Here is an 18,532-nt window from a genome sequence, read left to right as displayed (position 1 = left end):
ATGATCTGTATCTTCTCATGCATGAACTGTTTAGCAAAGTCGAACCCACTGCAACTCGCATTGTTTGCTCCTAACCAACTCTTCTACTTCGCCCTCCATAACGCCCTGCAAATAAGCTTCTCCGATGACTTGAAAGACGTCACTCTCCTTGCTTGGCCGAAGCAATATCGGCGTTGAGCATCCTGGAAAGACTGCAAAGACATCCCCTCTACGTACTTCCAGCTCCTCGTTCACTTGAACACCTCTGGCACATTCCACCCACCCGATACGGCCAGCGGTTGTGGTCACCAACCTTCGAGGACCCGCGAGAGCAGTTCTCACCCACCCCTGATACGCTGACCAGTAATCATAGACATCTGCATCGTCTGGGATCTTTCCGGAGAAGTAGGTTCGCAGATGCCGTCCTCCTACCAGGAGATCAGCGTTGCTGGAAAACCACGTGGTCCATCTACTATAATAGTAATCCAAATCATACACGAAACGTTTCCACCTGAGTGTACGGAATTGTTTTTCGGCATCTTCTAGCGTGAGTGGAAAGTTCAAGAGGGCTTGTGAGTCTTCCTTTCTGCGTCTTCGGCCTGCGTAAAGCGCAATGGACAGTTGCGTTGAAATAGTGTTGGAATCTCCATATGCGCTGCTTGATAGTATTTGTGACTGTATCATGGCTGGATTTTCGGCCTCGGGAGTGTACCCAAGACCATCGACGGTGTCGAGTTTTACTGCTTGGCTTACCAGGTAGCGACCAGTACGTCGAGGTAAAGCGAACGGAAGGCCGCGATCGGCGCAATAGGAACGCGCTTCCATGGTGCCGTCGCCGTTCTCGCGCTGGGCGAAGTCGGGCTGGAAGAAATCATCAGGTCGGCTGTCGCGACTTCGTCCACTCCATGTCCAGTCGGGCACCCAAGAAGGAGTGTCGACTCTGCCCCATAGGTTGGCATCCCGCAGCAATTCAAGATTACGGTACGTCGAGATGTACGCGTCCGCTGTCCGGATAAACACTGTCGCCACATCACTAGTGTAGTCGGGGATAATGGCTCGGGCGAGCAGTGGGTCCATGATACCGAGCAAGCCGTAGACTTTGTCTCGAGCATCGGAGCAGTTGCACGAGTTTGCCATCTCCATTAGCCTGGTCAGATTTGCAGCATGGGAATTAGACTCTTGGACTTGAGTCAGTTGCCATAGGTCTTTCCAGATATGGTCCAGTGTGCGAGTGTCGTACCAGTTGCCGTTGTCCCTCGAGCTGGGTTCCGCCTGGCGATCGTAGTCGATGGCCTTGTGTCGAGGAACCCAAAGGTAGAATTGGATGACGCCTAAGCCACGGCAAAACGTCTGCCAGCTCACGCGTTTTGAGCCACAGATCAACACCGTCCTTGCACCGCCCAGTGCGAGCTCCTGCATGATCCATAGCCGCTCCCAGTATGGACGTAGTGTTAGACGCTTCAGAGCAAGCCAGCTTCCCGGCACATGCGAATACTTCTCCTGCATCATGTTCTCCCGCAGCTCCTCACACTTCTCGTTGGAGTGGTAGATGTCCGATAGAGCACCGATGAGATCCAAAGCTTTGTCGCTCTCGTCTTCTTGCGGCCCCAGAAAACCAATTACCGACCAGGCCTGTGAGTAAAATATTCGCATAGCCCCAACTTGTGCACTGCGCTCTACGTTGTTTTTCTGATTGATGCACAAGGCATCTGCCCAAAGCCGAAACCGACCTGAAAACTGCCCGGTCTCGCGAAGTCTGTGTAATGCTTCTGCCAGGTTCTTGGTAACCTGCGTCTCAACGCCGTTGACGAAAATGTTTGTAGTGTCCTTGGTATTGCCCCATACATAGCTTAACGCACAATAGTCGCCCCACTGAAACCGGTGGTGTGTTGAGTCTGGGAATATCCCAACATTTCCCGTCCCGAGCCAGTCTGCAAGCACGGCAGTGAGACTTGGTACTGCAGAGGATCGCTGCTGGACAAATTTGCGATAGGCTTGCGTCATATCTCGTAGAGACGTCGTCTCTAAGGTGCAACTCATGAAATTAGAAGTGGAGCAGGAATCGATGGTGATAAGCCGGAATTCCTCTTGCGAGGTGTTCACAGGTTTTGACATGTAGACTGCATCCATTTCACATTGCTGTTAGCCTGTACATGTATGTTCTAGGGAGTAGAAAATAACTTATTACAATAAGCCTTTGTTTTATTGACTCTGGAATTGCCGTGGTACAGGTACGAGAATGAATATAAAGGGCATATAGTTGCCTGAGGCCTCGAAAGAAGGCATACAAGGCTGAGAGACCGAAACCTTCCCTACACTACTTGACCGGTTTTTGAGCAGGCTAAGTGATAGCTGCATACTTGAATGCGCTTCGCCACCCCTAAAGATAATGTAGCGTCCAGTTGTTGGGTATCTACATCCACTAAGGAGCGGATAGACCGGTGAGTCCACTTCACTGTTTGCCTAGCCAAAATTGGAAGCTTTCAAGAGTGAAGGCAGATTACGTGAACAGCTAGTACGAACGACAAGTCTATGAATGGCTAAATTGAATTACAAGATGGAGACTTCCTTGATTGTGGGGACTTCAAAGGCTGACTGCGACTAAGCTTTTTCCGAATCTAGCTCTCATGAGAGTTACCTGGGTCTGTTATAATGTCCAGTCATATAGCGATTTGCAAGGCTACAGGTCAAGTACGGGAAATAGCGACCCCGTATTCCTTCTCGTCTTCATCTTCAGAGCCATCCAACCGCACCCGGTACTCAAACCCATCCTCTAAGCCCCCATCTTTCTCATCCCTGCCACTCTCACTCTCCCACTCCTCTACCACCCCCCAGCCCTCAATAACCCTCCCCTCAAACCGAAACGCGCCCCTCCCCTTTCTCTTAACAAACATCTGCGTGCTCTTCTCCCAGCCTACATCCCAGCCATCCACATCTGCCACGCGGAGTTCCCACGACGTGCCGTCCGTAGATGCTGTTGTTTCCGCTAAGCTACGCTGACGATCCGTAGACGCCAGATATTCTACCAGCGCTTCGGCCTTTTGGCGGTTCGTCAGGCGGGGTGGACGGATATTTGAGGGGGCGAATGCAGAGGCGAGTGGGGGAATGCGATATTGTCGTGGTGGGAAGGGGAGGATTAGGCCCGTGTTGTGGGGGCTTGGTGATGGTGTTGATTTAGATGATGGTGATGAGAGTGTGGGCATGTTGTTTAGGGTGTTTTGGAGGAGTTGGGAGAGTTGGGTTAAGCATGTTCGTTGTTGGGACATTGCGGCGGGTTGGGTGGCTTTTTCGATAGACGATTTGGTTTCTTGTTGTCTTTACGTCCAGTCTTGGGAGAATGTAATGTAGTGAATATGTTCTGTAAGAGTAAAGAGGAAGGAAACGGATTACTTAGTACCTGAGATCAAGCTTGAAGCTCCTCGTTTGTACGCCAATTGTGTGCTCACAAGGCAGTGTCCTTGCTATTTGCGTTTGATGTATACGTCAACTTGATTGTGCCTTACTAGACAGCAATAGTGTCTCTCTGCATGTGTGAGATTTAGATACTGTGTCTAAGACTTCTTAAATATGTCGGAAGACAAACACATGCATAATCAACGTCAGAAAACAGCGTGAAAGAGTTGGAATCGAGGTGAGCGTGGATATCTTTCAGCATCAATTCTATGATATAAGTTCGCGTTGCAGCGATCTGCCGTAGCTAGTGTGGTTCTATCTACAGTGACGTTGTCTCACCGCTAGACCCCTACTAACGTTATGCTATTGACCAAGACATGAGCAGGGGTAGCTAGAACAAAAATGACTCATGTCAATGCAGTTGTTTACACTACAATCGCGTATCACCGCTTAACACCCACTGGGCAGTGCTGTGCTGCCAGTCCTCGTGGTAGCACTATACCTAGCACCCGTTCCGAGACCTCTCTTCGCGAAACCCTTCCAGATCTCACACTTGTTGGCACCACCTGTTAGCGCAGTATCGGCGTCGATGATGGCATCACGGGCTTGGACGAAGTTGGGGCTGCACGGTTGCCTGAAGGTTGTGTTAGCTTCTATGAGCAGTGCAAAGATTAGATGAGAAAGACTTACAGAGCCATGCCATCAATGACAAGCTTCATGGCGAGGTATTTTCCGTCGGTGGGCACACCAGCAGCGTTGAAAGTAGGCTTTGGCGCGTCATTCTTGCCATGTTTGTCGATCAAGTTCCATAGCACCTCGTACAGCATGGTGGCCCATACCGTTCCGATAGCATGCACTGCGGTGAGCGAGTTCACATCAGTGTAAACATGGGGGTTCGTTGTCAAGGAGGTAGAGTAGACGTATTTGCGGATACCAGCGGGGTTGTTGAAAACCCAAGCGCCCATAGGGTAGTTCTTAGCGCGTGTATCGGCAGGCTTCAGGCGAATGGCAGTAGCCATGAAGTCTCCCCAGCCCTCGCCCATACCGCCAGACTCGAGAGCGTTAAGGCAGTTGGAGTTAGCAGGGCCACCAGTGAGGCGGGTAGAGACTCCGTGCGTGTACTCGTGGATAACAACACCGGCTTCAAAGCTGCTGTCCCGGTTAGGCGTAGATCGATCCCAGATATACATCCTCATGCGACCAGGCTGGCCATCAGGAGGCGTGGCAAAATTGGCGTTGTTGGTTCCAGAGCCGTCCTGGGTGTTCAAGATCACCAGATCGTTGCCAACTCCGCCTTGGCCGTTGTTGTTCACCTCGAAATTTCCAGCTCTCTCGTTAAATCCAAGAAGGTGGACCAGGTCGTGGTATTCGTTAGCCGTGTAAAACAGCTGCACAATAGAGGCGTTGACGTAGGACGAAGGCGGCGACATTGCGGTAGTGTAAGGGTAGTTGAAGTTCTGGGTAGGGCTCGAGGGACGGAAGTTGTTGAGGTAAGCGCTTCCTCCGCTTGGGTTGGACTGAGCGATACCATTGTTGCCACGGGTAGTATCGTAAGTAGTAGTTCCAGTCCCTTGCCAAGTGAACTCGGAAGCCTTGATATCCCAGGGGTTGGTAACAATAGTACGGGCACCTTCAGTAGGGTCGTTCAGGCCCCAAGCACTACACATAATTAGCAACAATAGGTCTCTGGATATGCCAAAACTCACTAGACTTGGTAGGTGGCATCCGCAGAATAGTCCACAACACCATGAACAGCTTGGTTTGTACCAGCGTCAACATAGGTAAGCAACCAGTTGCTCAAGATATCGGTCTCAACTCGCCAGGTAAGGGCCAATGATCCATCAGCTTTGACGAGGTAGACGAGCTTGGCCTTAGGATCCTGAACTGCGCCGGAGGTACCCTTGAAAGTGAAGGTTTCCTTGCCCTCGGCAGTCTCAGCAGAAGCTTTCTCAGCTTCGATAGGGAGCTGGAGTGTGCTAGTCGCGGTCTTCAGTGCATCAACCGGATTAGAGACATCGCGCTTTGTAAGCGGACGCGGGGGGATGGTGCCCGTAAAGAATGAATTTCCATAGGAGAAGATGGATCCATCTTTGCCAACCTATCGACCGTCAGGAAAATGCGAGGTGGAGAGAGCCGTCATACTTACATTGACATTGAAATCGGCATTGTCAATGTCGATATCGTTGGCGGTCTGCTTGAAGTTGACGTGGGAAATTCCATTCGAACCGGTATAGTGATCTCCAACGACCCGGAAGGTGGCTCCCTTCACAGTAGACTTGACCAACTCGGTAGCCGTCTCAACATAGTCGGCGCGCTTCCCGCTGCGGACACTGGGTTCAGTGACAGCGACCGAAGCGTTCACGTACTTGGACGTAGCCTTTAGTCGGAAGGCATTGAGATCAACGGCACGGCCAACGAGGCTGTCGGCATGTCCCGTAGGATGCGCGCCAACGAGGGCACAGAAGACAAGACTAGCCAGCAAAGAGGCTTGCATGTTGGGCGAGTGAATGTAGGAAAGCGATCTGAAGGTTCGCCTGTCCGAAGAAAGGTATTCTGCTGAACGAGCAAATATTTATACACCACCTGGCGATGTCTCGGAGCCCATCACACTTTTCTAGGAGGTGGGGGGCGGCCATCATGAGCTTCCTCATCTGGACACTCCGGTTCGGATGGTGTAGGTTTGTAGGTATCCTGGCAAGTGTGCTCGTACTGCCTGGTAGAGTTTTTTTTGGGTCTTCAGTACAGAACTTCCTCTTTCGCAAAATCCTCCGTGTAAGCAATCTAACGAAGGATATTTTCGAGTGTGTTTCATGGTCGTTAACGCACGGGCCCATATCACTTGCCCGTTTTGTAGCCATGAACCCGTAGTTTTTGCTTGGCTATGCCGGGCCCTGTAATGGGAAGGGCAGCAGATCGGCATTGCACACGAACGATGCTTGCTGAGAACAGAAGGAGTGAACGACGGCTGGCACTGAAAGGAAGATAAGAATGAGGGTCGTGATAGGCAGAGGGTTGCAGAGCTGACGAGAAATTTGTGTGATGGTGATGGCGATGTCTGTCCCTCAACAAGATGGCTGGTGTGGACCCCATCGCGAGTTCAGGAACACATCTGACTGTAATTCGAAAAGGATTAGTTTACAGAGAAGTATGGGACTAGGGTAAACATGTACCTGACTCGTATCAAGCGGGCCTATTCTACCTCCCTCTAGGGTTCACATCTTCTGGGATGGCCGATCTTAGAATGTAAAGCCAGCCATCCTGGACAGTATCAGCACTCTAGAAGGTACTTAATACATGGACAATATTGGAAGGCAAGTAAGCCGCCGATAAGATGCAGCGAGACACGAGACATGGTGATCTACCTTCCGAATTGGTACATTGACTAGGGGGCAAGTTGCGAGGCGAGCGATAAGCCGGGTATGGGATCTGGATCACTACAACCTCGTGATGCGCGGTGAGCATGGCGTGCTTAGAACTATTGGTTTCAAATGACTAGCTTAAACTTCGTTGGGCGCGTGATTGTAGTGAAGGGGTTGCCTGAGTCAGAGATGATCAGGCATCTTCACCAGCACCGCATCTAGCTAAATCAAAGAAAAGCAAGTCTTCCGAGTTTTGTAGAGGTCAACCTTCTAAAGCCTAGAGCGCATTTTAGGGAGGTGAAGGTTGCTAATAGTCCCAATTATGTGATCTGTTATCATGAACGATTAGTAAAAGACTTGGCAGTCTTACCTGGTTTGCCCTTCTTCCCGTGATTATTACGCAATCCCTGTGAATCTATAAACTCCACCAATAATGTACAGCTATCGGGCCGTTTGAAAAGTAATTTATAATGCGAAGTGACTATGACTAAACTAGACTTCAGGGTTGCAACAAAAATAGTAATGAGTTAGTATTTACGAAATTCTTTGCAACCCTGCTACTCCTTCACCAAACTTTTTTACAATACGAATGCCCAGAGCTCTACGATACGTGGGAACAGATGCGTCAAATTCCTAGCCACACTTCCGGAAGCCGCCGTCTCCGAATCGCCTATAGACAACAAGACAATCCATAGGAAAAGGATTCGAAGACCTGTTAGAGCATGTTAGCACGGAGGGAGAGCGTACTTTTGCTCCTCAAACCGTTGCGGAGTGGAGAGTCTATCCAGCAGGTCGGCCACTCTCCACTTGTAATTTTATTCATACTAGATAAACTGCTCACTCTGCAGAGAGGTACCTCGTTCAAACTCGAGTAAGTCTTATTACTGAAATATTTCCATAGCCAACACCCGGATAGCAGTCCAGCACATTGCGTTTTTCTGTCAACTTGACTCTTCCAAATATCTGAGAGAAGAAACAATAATCTTGATCAAGTGCATGCTATTGATGATTTGCGGAAGATGGGTTGAAAAACTGTAATTGCATTGGATACTGTGAGTCGAAGCATACCCTTGTATGCAGGAATCAACAAGAGAAATACCAGCTTTACCACCAACAAGACGCTCACGAACTCAGATCAAAGGCCGAGCTTGAGAGCAGCGTATTCGATTTTTGCATCCAGCTGGGTCTGGAGGAACCGTGCTTCTCTCTCCAGAAGTTCTCTCTTACACAAATCGTTGCTTACCCCAGCATTGATTATTACCTCCTTACGCCAATCCCACTGTAGTTTCCCATCTCCCTGAATCCGCAAGACCCAAGCGCGGTGTTTTCTGTACGCGGTATTGAAAACAGAATCCGTAAGCCACCGATCGAGTAAAAACGTGTCAATACCGTCTTCAATATCACCAAAATCCACACACCTGGACGAGTGTCGGTCTGCGTGCCTTCATTAATAACTTTCAAAGGCGAGCAGTCTCGAAGAACTTGAAGCGCAATTTCGCGTGTGGGCGCACGACCTCCAAAAGCAACGAGCCAGAAATCCCAAGTTCAGACCCATTTTGTATCCGCCATGGGATGGGTCAAGGATATCTCTTGCGACTGCTTTTCCAAGGTCCCATGTATGTGGCAGTACACTGTATACACGGTATTCTTTCATATTGAATCCGCGTGCAATGAGAGTCTCAATAGAGATCTTGTGCTTGATGTATTCGTCTGGGATCTCCTACCTAAAGATATACTCGTGTCAGAACCGCCTACGCTCTTCTAACCCACATATCTGGACCAGCTCTCCCGCGTGACGATATTTATTCTCATCTGAGTCAGGCACAAAGATGAACGCAATCCAGATTTGGCGCGTTCTCTCCCTCCGCGTAATATCGATGGGAAGCCCGTCGAAGAGTATCGATGATGCGGCTGCTTACTGAGATCAAGGCCGTTTGGACTCTTAAGTATATTTGCTCGTGGCTGTTGAACTCAGCACGGAGGTCAGTTTCTGAGAGTCGTTCACTGCTGCGGCCTTTGCCGGAGACAAGCTTACCAGCGCTGGTATTCCGAAAACACCGATGGAAATACCCTTCCAGGCTCAGCCATAATCTTAGTATTGTGTGTCAGAGAGAGTATAGTCTTGAACGTGAAATACGGCTCCTTTACCCTGCCCTAGCATCGCTGTCACGGGCCGCAGTCGCTTTTCCATAATTAGGACCGTTCATTATCGCCCCGCTTCTACGAAATGTAGAGACCCATGAGCTGTACACGTCCATTTCCATCCTTCCAAGTCCTAATATCCCCACCCCGCAGATACACACAACCAACGACAGATCCCAACTACCCAATAATGGCCTTTCCCTCCCGGAGCTGACCAATGAGTTTTTCCAACCCATCCCGACGACGCTTAACCATCAAATCCTCTCCCGCAATATCCTCAAGCGTGTCAAGGCTCATACCAGTGACAAACTGGGCGGAGAAAAGCGTCAACGGCGTGTCCTGGCCAGTGACAAGCAGCGTGTCAGCGACCTGCATTCGCACACAGTCTACGAACCGCTTCCGGGCGACTTTGTAGTAGGACCGGAGTATGTCGTGGATCTGCACGACGGTGTGGTCTTCGTTGCTCAGTAGCTGCGTCTGGTTTAGATCTTCCAGTTTCACAAATTCACCGTACTCGTCGTCCCACATGCAGTGTTTCTTTAATTGCTTGCGAAGCCGGTCCTGGCGACTTTTTCTTGTTGTTAATATTCGTCATGCGGAGAATTGAAGTGGGTGGCTGAGGACGTACCATTTCTCCAGCGTCTCGTTGAAGTAGTGATTGTATGTCGCTGGCGTCCCCTCGAGCTCGACAGATAGAAGAAATTCTGTTTGAGATATGGCGACTTCATACATGCGGGAGATGTCGTCCATGATGCGGGATTTCACTCCGTCGAAAACACGAGTCGTTGGCGCAATTTGCTGCCAGACGCCGATGATGAAGGAATGCACTAGTGAGATGATATCGCTGATATAGCCCAGCGCCAGGGCCCGCCAATTGGTAGCCTGCTGCCTCATAGTTATTGCCAATAGCGAGGCGTCGAAAGTGCCCAGTTCGAAGCCTCTCGAGCTTCGGTATTCCGTCTTGAGCCATTCCAGGGTATCTTGATCTCTCTTAATGTGTACACTCTTGTTTTCGTGTAACAGGTCCATGATATCTGGGTGATCCTCCATGGTCCTAGTATTGACTGTATCTTTTTCGGGGTTTTCCCCTTCGCAATCGTCCTTTTTGTCATCGGCGTACAAGAAGCTATGAGTGTGGCCATAACAAGCCATTGCATTGGCAAAAGCTTGCCCTCGGTTCACTGCCTCGGTAGCAACTCGGTATTTCGTGTTCGCACTGAGGATTTCGGAACGACTGTAATCCGAGTTCACGGACAGTGAAACCGTTCTCTGGAACTCCAGCGCGAATTCCATGAGATACTGGCTATATTCGATCTGATTCTGTCGCTTCGGGCCTAGAGATTGCAGGGTGCTCTCAGCTTTCTTGAGCTTCTGGGTTATATCAACTTTGACCTCGTAGTTGTCAGTATATGCGCTCCCTGGACCTCCTGTCATGGATCCATACCTTGGGAAATTCACGGCGAATGTGGACTTCTAGAATTTCCTGGAGCCGAGCGCGGAGAGAGACTATCCCCACCTTGCTCTTGTCCAACGTACTCCATGGATGTACCTTGTCGAAGAATTCCATCTCACTTTCATTTCGCCCTCGCAGAGTAGATTTAAGCTCCGCTTGTCCAGGATTCCGAAGCAGGTGCCATCCCAGTCGTAGCTGGTGTGTTTTGCCTTCGACTAGGTTCATGACAGCACTCTCGCTACCTTTGTCTACCAGGTCAGGTTTTGTGAGGATTCCGAAAGTTCTGATGCCGTCGGGATCAATGTCCTCGGCTCTTTCAAGGATTTCCTGAGTTGCGATATCCACGTTGCTTGGAATCACAGCCAGAATGACAGACCTGGGGTTAGACATGTAATCGTGGACCATTTCATTGACCATGGCCATGTCCTCTTTGGTGGTGAGACCGTGCGTAGTTCGCTTGAAGATACCAGGCACATCGATGACGCTGAAATGCTCTTGGTCTGGACCCGCAATTTCCAGCCGCAGAACATCGTTTGAGAAAGTCTTTCGAGGTTCTCCTTCAGCAGACTCGACACCCATCACCTTGAGCACCTATTCCTTCCAAGTAAGCGGGTGTACTAGATATGAACGAGGTACGCATACCTCTGTCATGATGTCCGCGAAGGTCTGTGGGTCCAAAGATTTGAGTCCGGACTTTCGCCAGCCTTGCAACCTCTCCTTATCCCCCGGACTGCTATTCTTGGCTGGTATTATCGACACGGTGATGTTTGGCTCCAGGGATCTTCGAAAGGTGATCTGCGTTGCAAAGCGAGTGCATAGTCCACTGTCTCGTGGAAAGGGCAGCCCTGTCAAGCCTTCCAGAACGGAGCTTTTCCCACTCGATTGGTCTCCCACTACGACAATCTGAGGCAGGGCGACAGCGTCTCCAACGTTGCATGCGAAAAGCCGGTCTATCTTGTCGAGTAGGCTCGAGCTGACGAGCTCAAACGAGTCTGCCATAGTGATGTAGTAGATGGAGAAGAACAGGGTGTAGAGTTCGGAGAGTGCAAATCGTAGAAGCGGTAGAAATCGAGGGATCCAGAAAGATAAGGCAACTGATTGCCCAATTTTTAATTTTTTTACATTTCGATGATGTGGCAGTCCTGTTGCCTTGACCGGTGAGTTTGGTTTCACAGCGCCTACATATTTATCAAAGTCCTTCTTCCTTCCTTCACGCCCCGACAATAACTCGCATCAATACATGACCTCTCAACAAAGGACGTTCCTTGCTGGTCGAACAGTATGGGTCGTTTCCAAGGCAGTAATGAGTAAATTCACTCGAGTTTCATAACTATTGACGCTTCAAGCCTCGTCGTCGTACTAGTACTTTTTACTCACCAACCCCCACTGTTATTAAAGCGACTAGTCCAATGCGATCGTGTATCTATCGCGGGGGGGCACCGACTGTCTATTACCCCGCTGTTGTATGGGTGCCTTGCATTGTAAGATTAGCATATGGACAAATCAGCGATATGTAAAGCAAGGGGGACAAGCATGTACCCAACCTCTCGTGTCTTCGGGAAAGTTGGAATTGAGCTAGTGGTTGGATGCCCCAGACGACATTCATAAATGCCTCATTTACCATATTTCTTTACTCATGTCGCAAGTAGAGGTTACAGAGGTCATAGGCTATACAACAGCTGTTGCTGGTGGTGTTTACCAGAGCCAGCCACTTATCAACGGCGAATACCACGTGATACTCTTCACGCACGATGCAAGAATCGCAGACGAACCTTGGTGGCTGAAAAGAGGAGATACCTAGTTATCCGCAGCTCTACGGCACCTACGAGGCAACAGTAGTACAATGCCAACGCACAGTCAGCCGCCCGAAGCAACAGGTCAGCGCCCATATGTAGAGGAAGCTCGAAACAACAGCGGCTACAGAAGTCAGGCTATGAAGGCACATGTTCCACGGCTCTGGACTGTGGAGGTTTCCAGAGGCGTTCCTCCACGTGCACTATGGCATGCCCGTTGGGCTCGGATCAGGTTGATTGGAATGTGGAAAGGTATTGGGGCTATGAGACCCAATGGAAGTGCTGCGGCGCCTGCGGAAAACGCTGGCATTCGTTTCAGCACAAGGTGCGGCTTTCTGCGTGCTACGCTGTGGCCGTGGTGGCGTTGGGGAGCTGAGCAGGCGATGCTTGATCAGGTAACTCTGGGACTGCTTGGGTTGCGTGGCGTCCACTATGCAACGTGTGGAGAAACGTGGCTCTCTTATGTCTTGAGGGCTTGCTATAGTGCGGTAGAGGTCGGGAAATGGTGCATTCGGAGAGAGACTTGTTGAAATAGGCTATATTCGTCCTAGTGTATTTTCATGAGTGTGAAACACGGCACAGTGAGACCCGGGCCGGTATATCAACATGGCAGTGATGCGAGGTTTCCCGGGTATGAAGATCGGCTAGATGAAGATCGTCGATGACGCTGCTCCCGTCGATAGAAGGTGAAACAGGCGGGCGGTCCAGGCACGGGTGATGAGCCATCGGCAAGTTTATAACATGCAGGGCGGTGCTTTCGAGTAGAGCCGAGTTCAGCAGAAGAAAAAACCGCAGCAAGGTCGAGGGTGATCCATTGTTGTGGTTTGTGCCCCGAACTTGACGGGATCCTGCATTGTTGCTGAGGCTCCCTGGTGCTGTGCCCAGGCAGGGACGACGGCTGGTAAATTATTGACAGCTCGGAGAATACATTGTGCCCCAGGGCAGTATCCTCTGATAATATTTTTTCCAGGGGTCGACATGTGCTTGTACAGCTATCGCGTGATGAGTCGTGTAACGTCTGTCTGCTACGAGCCCATTGTTGCTTTTGCTGAGCCACGCTGGGTACAAGGGCAGCGGAGTAATTGGACAATCCCATGGCCTGATTTCAGTGCAAGGTCTTCTGCTGGTGATGCAGCCAGGACTCGATTTGGCGACAGCGAGGTACGGTGCTGAATGACATGTCTCTTGCTCAACACTATGGTGCGACAAACACGATGTCCGTTGGAGGGCAAAAGTGGGCCTGATCTCCCTCGGGGGCCGTCCTTCAGACGGGAGATTGCGCGGGCTAGCTGCTAAGGGCTCCGCCGAAGACCGGGGCCATTGGCGCATCCAGGAGCAGGGCAGCAGGGATTTCTGAACCCACGATTATCCTTCGAGACTAGGCCATCGCCTGGTCAGTGCTGGGTTGCTGGTATTTCCGCCTCGTCGGCCATTGGCTTCCAAAGCGGCAGCCGTCAGCTGCGGTAGCATGTCGACGCACCGTTGATGCGGCCCCATATTGCGACGCAGATTGCAATTAGAATAGAACAGCGCGTAACGTGCTGGGAGTAGGAATGCCATGTCTGAGAGGGGAGGGAAGAGCATCAGGTCATATTTTCCGCTTGTGTGTGTGTGTGTGCCGTCGACCCGCCATTGTTGCACGGCAGCCTGAGCATCGTAACCTGAAGGGGTCACCCCTGGCGTTGCGCAGCATCCAGGCAAGACGTGTATGCACGTCCAATGCACACGAGGACCATTCGGTTTGGCCACGGACGGCCAGCTGAGGGCTATGTGAGGGCTGAGGGCTGTGGGCTGTGGGCAGTCGGGAGAAAAAGTTGCTGGTGCATGTGCATGCGTGAGCGTCTTGGTCGCAGCCACGACATGGTGTTGGTGTTGGAAATATAATCACCACCTCAACACGGGCCTCGCGCGTGTTGCGGGAGATGATGGAATGTGTGTGATGGAGTCGCCATTTTGTTGGACCCGGGAATACAGTGCTGTCTATGGGCATGCGTGAGGGACCGTGTGCGGGCCAAGTTGGGGGAGCACCCGTGCCATGGATGCCGAACCGTCGTGCCCGCCAGAGGTGGTGCGAGTCAGTGGCGATGCCGCTGAGGCAGCACAGCATGGGAGAAGAAAGACGGTAGGCTTGGGCTTGGGCTGGAGCGCAGTGGCTGGCATGTCAACCAAGCATCTGTGAAGCAAGAGACGAGCGAAGGCAAGCCATGCAGCCAGCCAGCGAACGCTGACAATCTCTCCCCCAAAGCGTGAGAGGCTGCAAGCCAGATCCGAGGAGCGCCTTTTGGGTGCCGTCGGCATCGCGCCGCTCTCCATGGCCAATGAGCAGGGGGAGCCACAATGGGTTCGTCTTTGTCTTCGGCTAAAGTCTGGTACTGGTACAGTGGTTAGTGGGTTAGTGGGTGATGAGTAGTGGGTGGGTGCCCCCCTCTCAATACCTAGTCGTGGAACAGCGCCGTCCCATCCCGCGCACCGCAGTCTGGCTCCTTCTCCCTCTCTGGCGACCGCTGATAACTACTCGACATCGAGAGGAGACGGGCTTGTCGAGAGCTTCTGGACGACGCCGCGCAGAGAGACGTGTTCTGTTGTTGCTGTCGCGTCTATACCTGCCCTACCTCCTGCTACTCCTACTAACCAAGCCCATCGCCCGTCACCCGTCACCCGTCACCCAGCACCCCCATCGACTGCGCAGCCTCCTGCGACGCCGACACCTGTTGCGCAAAAGCAACATTCTTTCGGCCTGCCCTCTCACTTCCAACGGTATGTTTTCCTCCAGCCTGCCCTTTGTCGCCCTTCATCGCCCTCCATCGTCGCGTTGTGGGGGAATGCCGACCACTTGGATTCGGGTTTCCAGCGGTTCCGACCTTGGCCTACCCGCCTCCACGAGATGCCATCGGACGCCGAACAAGACACTGACAGTTCCAGGTCGCCCTTTGTTCCGTGGTCGAGTACGGGTCCATCGAGGGCTTCGTTTGTGTTGAGCTTCCCATTCCGTGGTTGATTGACTGTAAGTGCCCTTCCCGTCAACCCACCCTTCCTGGTGGGTGGAGCGGAGCCTCTCAGTCCCTGGCTTCTTCCCACGCGACAGCAGACACGGACTGACTCGTCACAGCAACCGCCAAACTTGACCATGGCCTCTACCATTGCTGTCGCCAACGAGACGAAGAGCTCCTCTGTCCGCACCACAAAGGATGGCAGGCAGATCCGCTACAATCTGCAGGTCATCCAGCAGCCAGAGCGCGCCCGCGCCTGTGGCAGTGGCGCCAAGTCGAGCGCCGACCGTCGTCCTGTTGACCCGCCTCCCATTGTCGAGCTGCGCGTCTTTGAAAACGACCAGGAAATCACCTTCGCCTACAATGCAAACTTCTTCCTCCACGCCAGTCTCGAGAACGCCCGCACCATCGCACCGGGTCGCGCGCCCCCTACCACGCCCAGCTTCCCCGTCCTCACAGGAACCCCCGTCGCTGGCATGGCCTACCTCGACCGCCCCACGCCTGCCGGCTACTTCATCTTCCCCGATCTGTCCGTCCGCCACGAGGGCAAGTATCGCCTGAGCTTCGCCCTGTTCGAAAACCTGAGCGAGGTCAAGGACTTGGACCCTGAAGACCCCGATGTCATCTTCGACGGCAACCACTTCGTCACCCACCGCGCCGAGGTCAAGTCGGCTCCCTTCACCGTCTTCTCCGCCAAGAAGTTCCCTGGGCTGTCCGAGAGCACCGCCTTGAGCCGCATGGTCGCTGAACAGGGCTGCCGTGTTCGTATCAGGCGCGACGTCAGGATGAGGCGCCGCGAGAACAAGTCGTCCAAGGATTGGGACGAGTACGACGAGGAAGGTGGTGGTTACGACCACGCCCGACGTACTGCGACCCCCGACAGCTATGGCCAGCAGCCAAACCTTCCTCTCGACGATCGCCCACGCTCCGTCTCCAACGCCAGCAATTCCTCTCTGGTGGCTCCTCGTCGCCCTAGCATGGATGACATGGCTCAGTCCTACCCAACGGGAGGCAACTACCAGCAGATGCCACCGCCTCAAAACACTGGATATTCTCCCATGCCATCATACGGATCGAACCAACATCAGTACCAGAGCCAGTACACGGCTCCTCAGTCTACTGCTATGATGCAACCTCCACAGGCTCCCTATCCTCACCATGCCCAGCACAGCGCCTATCAGAGCCAGCCAGGCATGCAGATGAACCAGCAATATGGCTACCAGAGCTATCCGCAGTCGCACTACGAACAAGCACCGCCTCCCCGCCAAGAACAGCCTTCCGAGTATGCGCACAATACCGATTATCGTCGTCCCTCCATCACGCAGTCGCCGCAACAGTACCCTGGCCCTAGTCAACTGATACCGCCGTACAACTCCATGGAGCAGTACAACAGACCACAACAAGTCAGCCAGCCTATTCAATCGATGCACACTTCGCCCAACGTCCCCTCGGTTTCTGGTCCTGGTAGCATGCACACGCCCAACCTTCACTCCCTGCCGACCCTCAAGACGCTGCAGCCTCCGCTGACAGCAGACAAGTCGGAACCCGTGTCGCCAATGTACCACTCGCCGCCTAGTGCCATGTCAACTGCCACCATGTCTGTCAATTCGGATGCTTCCAACCAGAACTACGCACTACCCAAATTCGCTTCTCAAGGCCTGCCGCCCATGTCTGCTGCATCTGGCCAGAAACGATCCTTCTCCAGCACATTCGACACTCGGCACGTAAACGAGCGTTTGACGCAAGGGGCGCGACCCAACCCCTCGGGCGCAGGCTACAACTACGACGGCTGCGACTCGCCCGACATGGAGGAGCCCATGGATCGGGCTGCCATGAGCTACCGCCGAGCCGATGGGACGCAGCGTCAACGCCATGTTCCCGAAGTAGGCGTTTAAATTGTACCAAGTTTTTGGCGGCTTTGTAGCTTCTAGGACTGTCTGTCCTCGGTGATGTTTGGATTTTGGAGTACGGAGTCGTTTTTATGGATGCAATGTGCTCTGATCATCTATACCCCCCCAAGAACGACGCACGCGCGGCCTCGCGATATCTCCCTCGCCCCTGTATCTGTTGTTTTGCCTAGCTTTGATCGTCTTCTGACGCTTTTTTCTCTGCGTTGTCGTTCAATATATTCACCGCACACTCCTTCCGAGGCCCTGAAAAGGGCATTCTTCCCGTTTTTGCCATGTTATTCTTTTACCGTGTATGTTCAATCTAGCTTGGAAAAGGAGATTAGGGGGCTCGACAACACACACAGGTAGCCACAGCCTCACGGGCGCACACACTATTTTCATTCCCATCTTCCAATCTAACATTTATATCTGTTTTATCCTTTTTCTTTTATCGGCGGAGATTCTCTTTCTCAAAGAACGGGCGGCGGCTAACTATGTCACGCGACATCACATTATGTGGGCGGGAAACATGTGGGTGGCTGAGTATGTTAACAGGGCGCATTTGTTGTATAGAATGTAGGGCTGGCATCAATCAAATGGCACGCTGCGCGTTGTTTGTATACTCTATGATTTGCATGTTGTAATTGTCTTGATGTTGTAGACGGGGTATTGGCCACACATACTCATACTCTCTACGCACACCTTCACCCTTCTCCATCTAACATACGAACCTCATCTCCACACTCTACGCAGAAATATCTTCTCGCCAACTTCTGCCTTGTTCCATCTCGCTTCTAGCCTGCTCTCAACCTACCCAGCTCCCGGTTCATTACCCGTCCACCGCCTGCTCGCCACGTTTCCGGTTCTATTCTACCGCTCTCGTCTAACCGTGTGTTATTATATCATCTCGGCTAGGATAGTTCCTTACTATACTATACGACACGGACTGGATGTTTTCTAGCGGGCGGGTGTTTAGGTTAGGGGACTGCATGTGGTGTGGATATACGAGGGCTTGGTGGCGCGCGGGTAAAGTAGAGTGAGTGCGAGAGAGAGGAGGGATTTGAAATAAGTTTGGGATGGTGGTGTACTACTCGGCTTTCCTACTTCTGAAGCTACAATAGTTATGCATAGATGTCGACGTCAGGTCATACGGTAGATTGCCTTATTACTGTTCCAAGTTGTCCAGAGATATTAGTAATATCTTCTAGGTTGGCAAAGACTTATGGTAGTGCTGCAGGTGAGTTCCCAAAAAGCCGCAGTCACGTGTATGCCGGGCGACTTACGTACTTTGTACTCGAGTATCCTGTAACTTCCAAGAAGCTAACCGTCTTCTGAACACTACTTTGCTTTTGTGTAGCCTACTGCTTTTGCGTTAATGTGAGAGACGCCATTCGCGAGTGCGCCACGCGGGGCAGCAAAGAGCTACCCCTCCTCACCTCCTAGCACGCCATCGCACGAAGCACCTCCACGAGCGACACCGGCAGGCCTAACAAGAGAGAATTTTGCTCAGACACGAAATCTAGGAGGCCTTAAC

The 18,532-nt window shown here is 52.0% G+C and overlaps 7 protein-coding genes across 7 annotated transcripts; 1 reads left to right on the top strand and 6 right to left on the bottom strand.

Annotated features, from left to right (window-relative positions):
* Positions 1–30: 30 nt before the first annotated feature.
* On the bottom strand, positions 31–2,094 carry K460DRAFT_394684 (HET-domain-containing protein; the record flags this gene model as incomplete). The annotated part of the gene is made up of 1 exon (XM_040936009.1): positions 31–2,094. One exon carries the CDS (start codon positions 2,092–2,094, stop codon positions 31–33), a length of 2,064 nt encoding a protein of 687 aa, XP_040787456.1.
* A 325-nt stretch (positions 2,095–2,419) lies between these two features.
* On the bottom strand, positions 2,420–3,381 carry K460DRAFT_100212 (uncharacterized protein). The gene has a single exon (XM_040926485.1). The coding sequence runs from the start codon at positions 3,243–3,245 to the stop codon at positions 2,667–2,669; it is 579 nt and encodes a 192-aa protein (XP_040787455.1). The 5' UTR covers positions 3,246–3,381; the 3' UTR covers positions 2,420–2,666.
* A 441-nt stretch (positions 3,382–3,822) lies between these two features.
* Positions 3,823–5,866, bottom strand: K460DRAFT_285528 (extracellular metallo proteinase 1; the record flags this gene model as incomplete). Its single annotated transcript, XM_040928824.1, has 4 exons — positions 3,823–4,006; positions 4,063–5,031; positions 5,079–5,470; positions 5,519–5,866. 4 exons carry the CDS (start codon positions 5,864–5,866, stop codon positions 3,823–3,825), a joined length of 1,893 nt encoding a protein of 630 aa, XP_040787454.1.
* A 3,187-nt stretch (positions 5,867–9,053) lies between these two features.
* On the bottom strand, positions 9,054–11,325 carry K460DRAFT_354760 (dynamin GTPase; the record flags this gene model as incomplete). Its single annotated transcript, XM_040931817.1, has 4 exons — positions 9,054–9,441; positions 9,502–10,265; positions 10,318–10,917; positions 10,969–11,325. The coding sequence occupies 4 exons, from the start codon at positions 11,323–11,325 to the stop codon at positions 9,054–9,056; spliced, it is 2,109 nt and encodes a 702-aa protein (XP_040787453.1).
* Positions 11,326–12,684: 1,359 nt separating this feature from the next.
* Positions 12,685–13,461, bottom strand: K460DRAFT_100152 (uncharacterized protein). Its single transcript, XM_040926484.1, has one exon. The coding sequence runs from the start codon at positions 13,213–13,215 to the stop codon at positions 12,721–12,723; it is 495 nt and encodes a 164-aa protein (XP_040787452.1). The 5' UTR covers positions 13,216–13,461; the 3' UTR covers positions 12,685–12,720.
* K460DRAFT_100151 (uncharacterized protein) lies at positions 13,462–14,372 on the bottom strand. Its single transcript, XM_040926483.1, has one exon. It carries the CDS (start codon positions 14,224–14,226, stop codon positions 13,708–13,710), a length of 519 nt encoding a protein of 172 aa, XP_040787451.1. The 5' UTR covers positions 14,227–14,372; the 3' UTR covers positions 13,462–13,707.
* Positions 14,373–15,246: 874 nt separating this feature from the next.
* Positions 15,247–17,004, top strand: K460DRAFT_282185 (uncharacterized protein; the record flags this gene model as incomplete). The annotated part of the gene is made up of 1 exon (XM_040928551.1): positions 15,247–17,004. The coding sequence occupies one exon, from the start codon at positions 15,247–15,249 to the stop codon at positions 17,002–17,004; it is 1,758 nt and encodes a 585-aa protein (XP_040787450.1).
* Between the last annotated feature and the right edge of the window lie 1,528 nt (positions 17,005–18,532).

Source organism: Cucurbitaria berberidis (genome assembly GCF_010015615.1).
Source record: "Cucurbitaria berberidis CBS 394.84 unplaced genomic scaffold K460scaffold_3, whole genome shotgun sequence".
In the NCBI taxonomy this organism is placed as follows: Eukaryota; Fungi; Ascomycota; class Dothideomycetes; order Pleosporales; family Cucurbitariaceae; genus Cucurbitaria; species Cucurbitaria berberidis.
The sequence above is the reverse complement of the archived record's forward strand: the minus strand, read 5'-3'. Positions and strand labels throughout refer to the sequence as shown.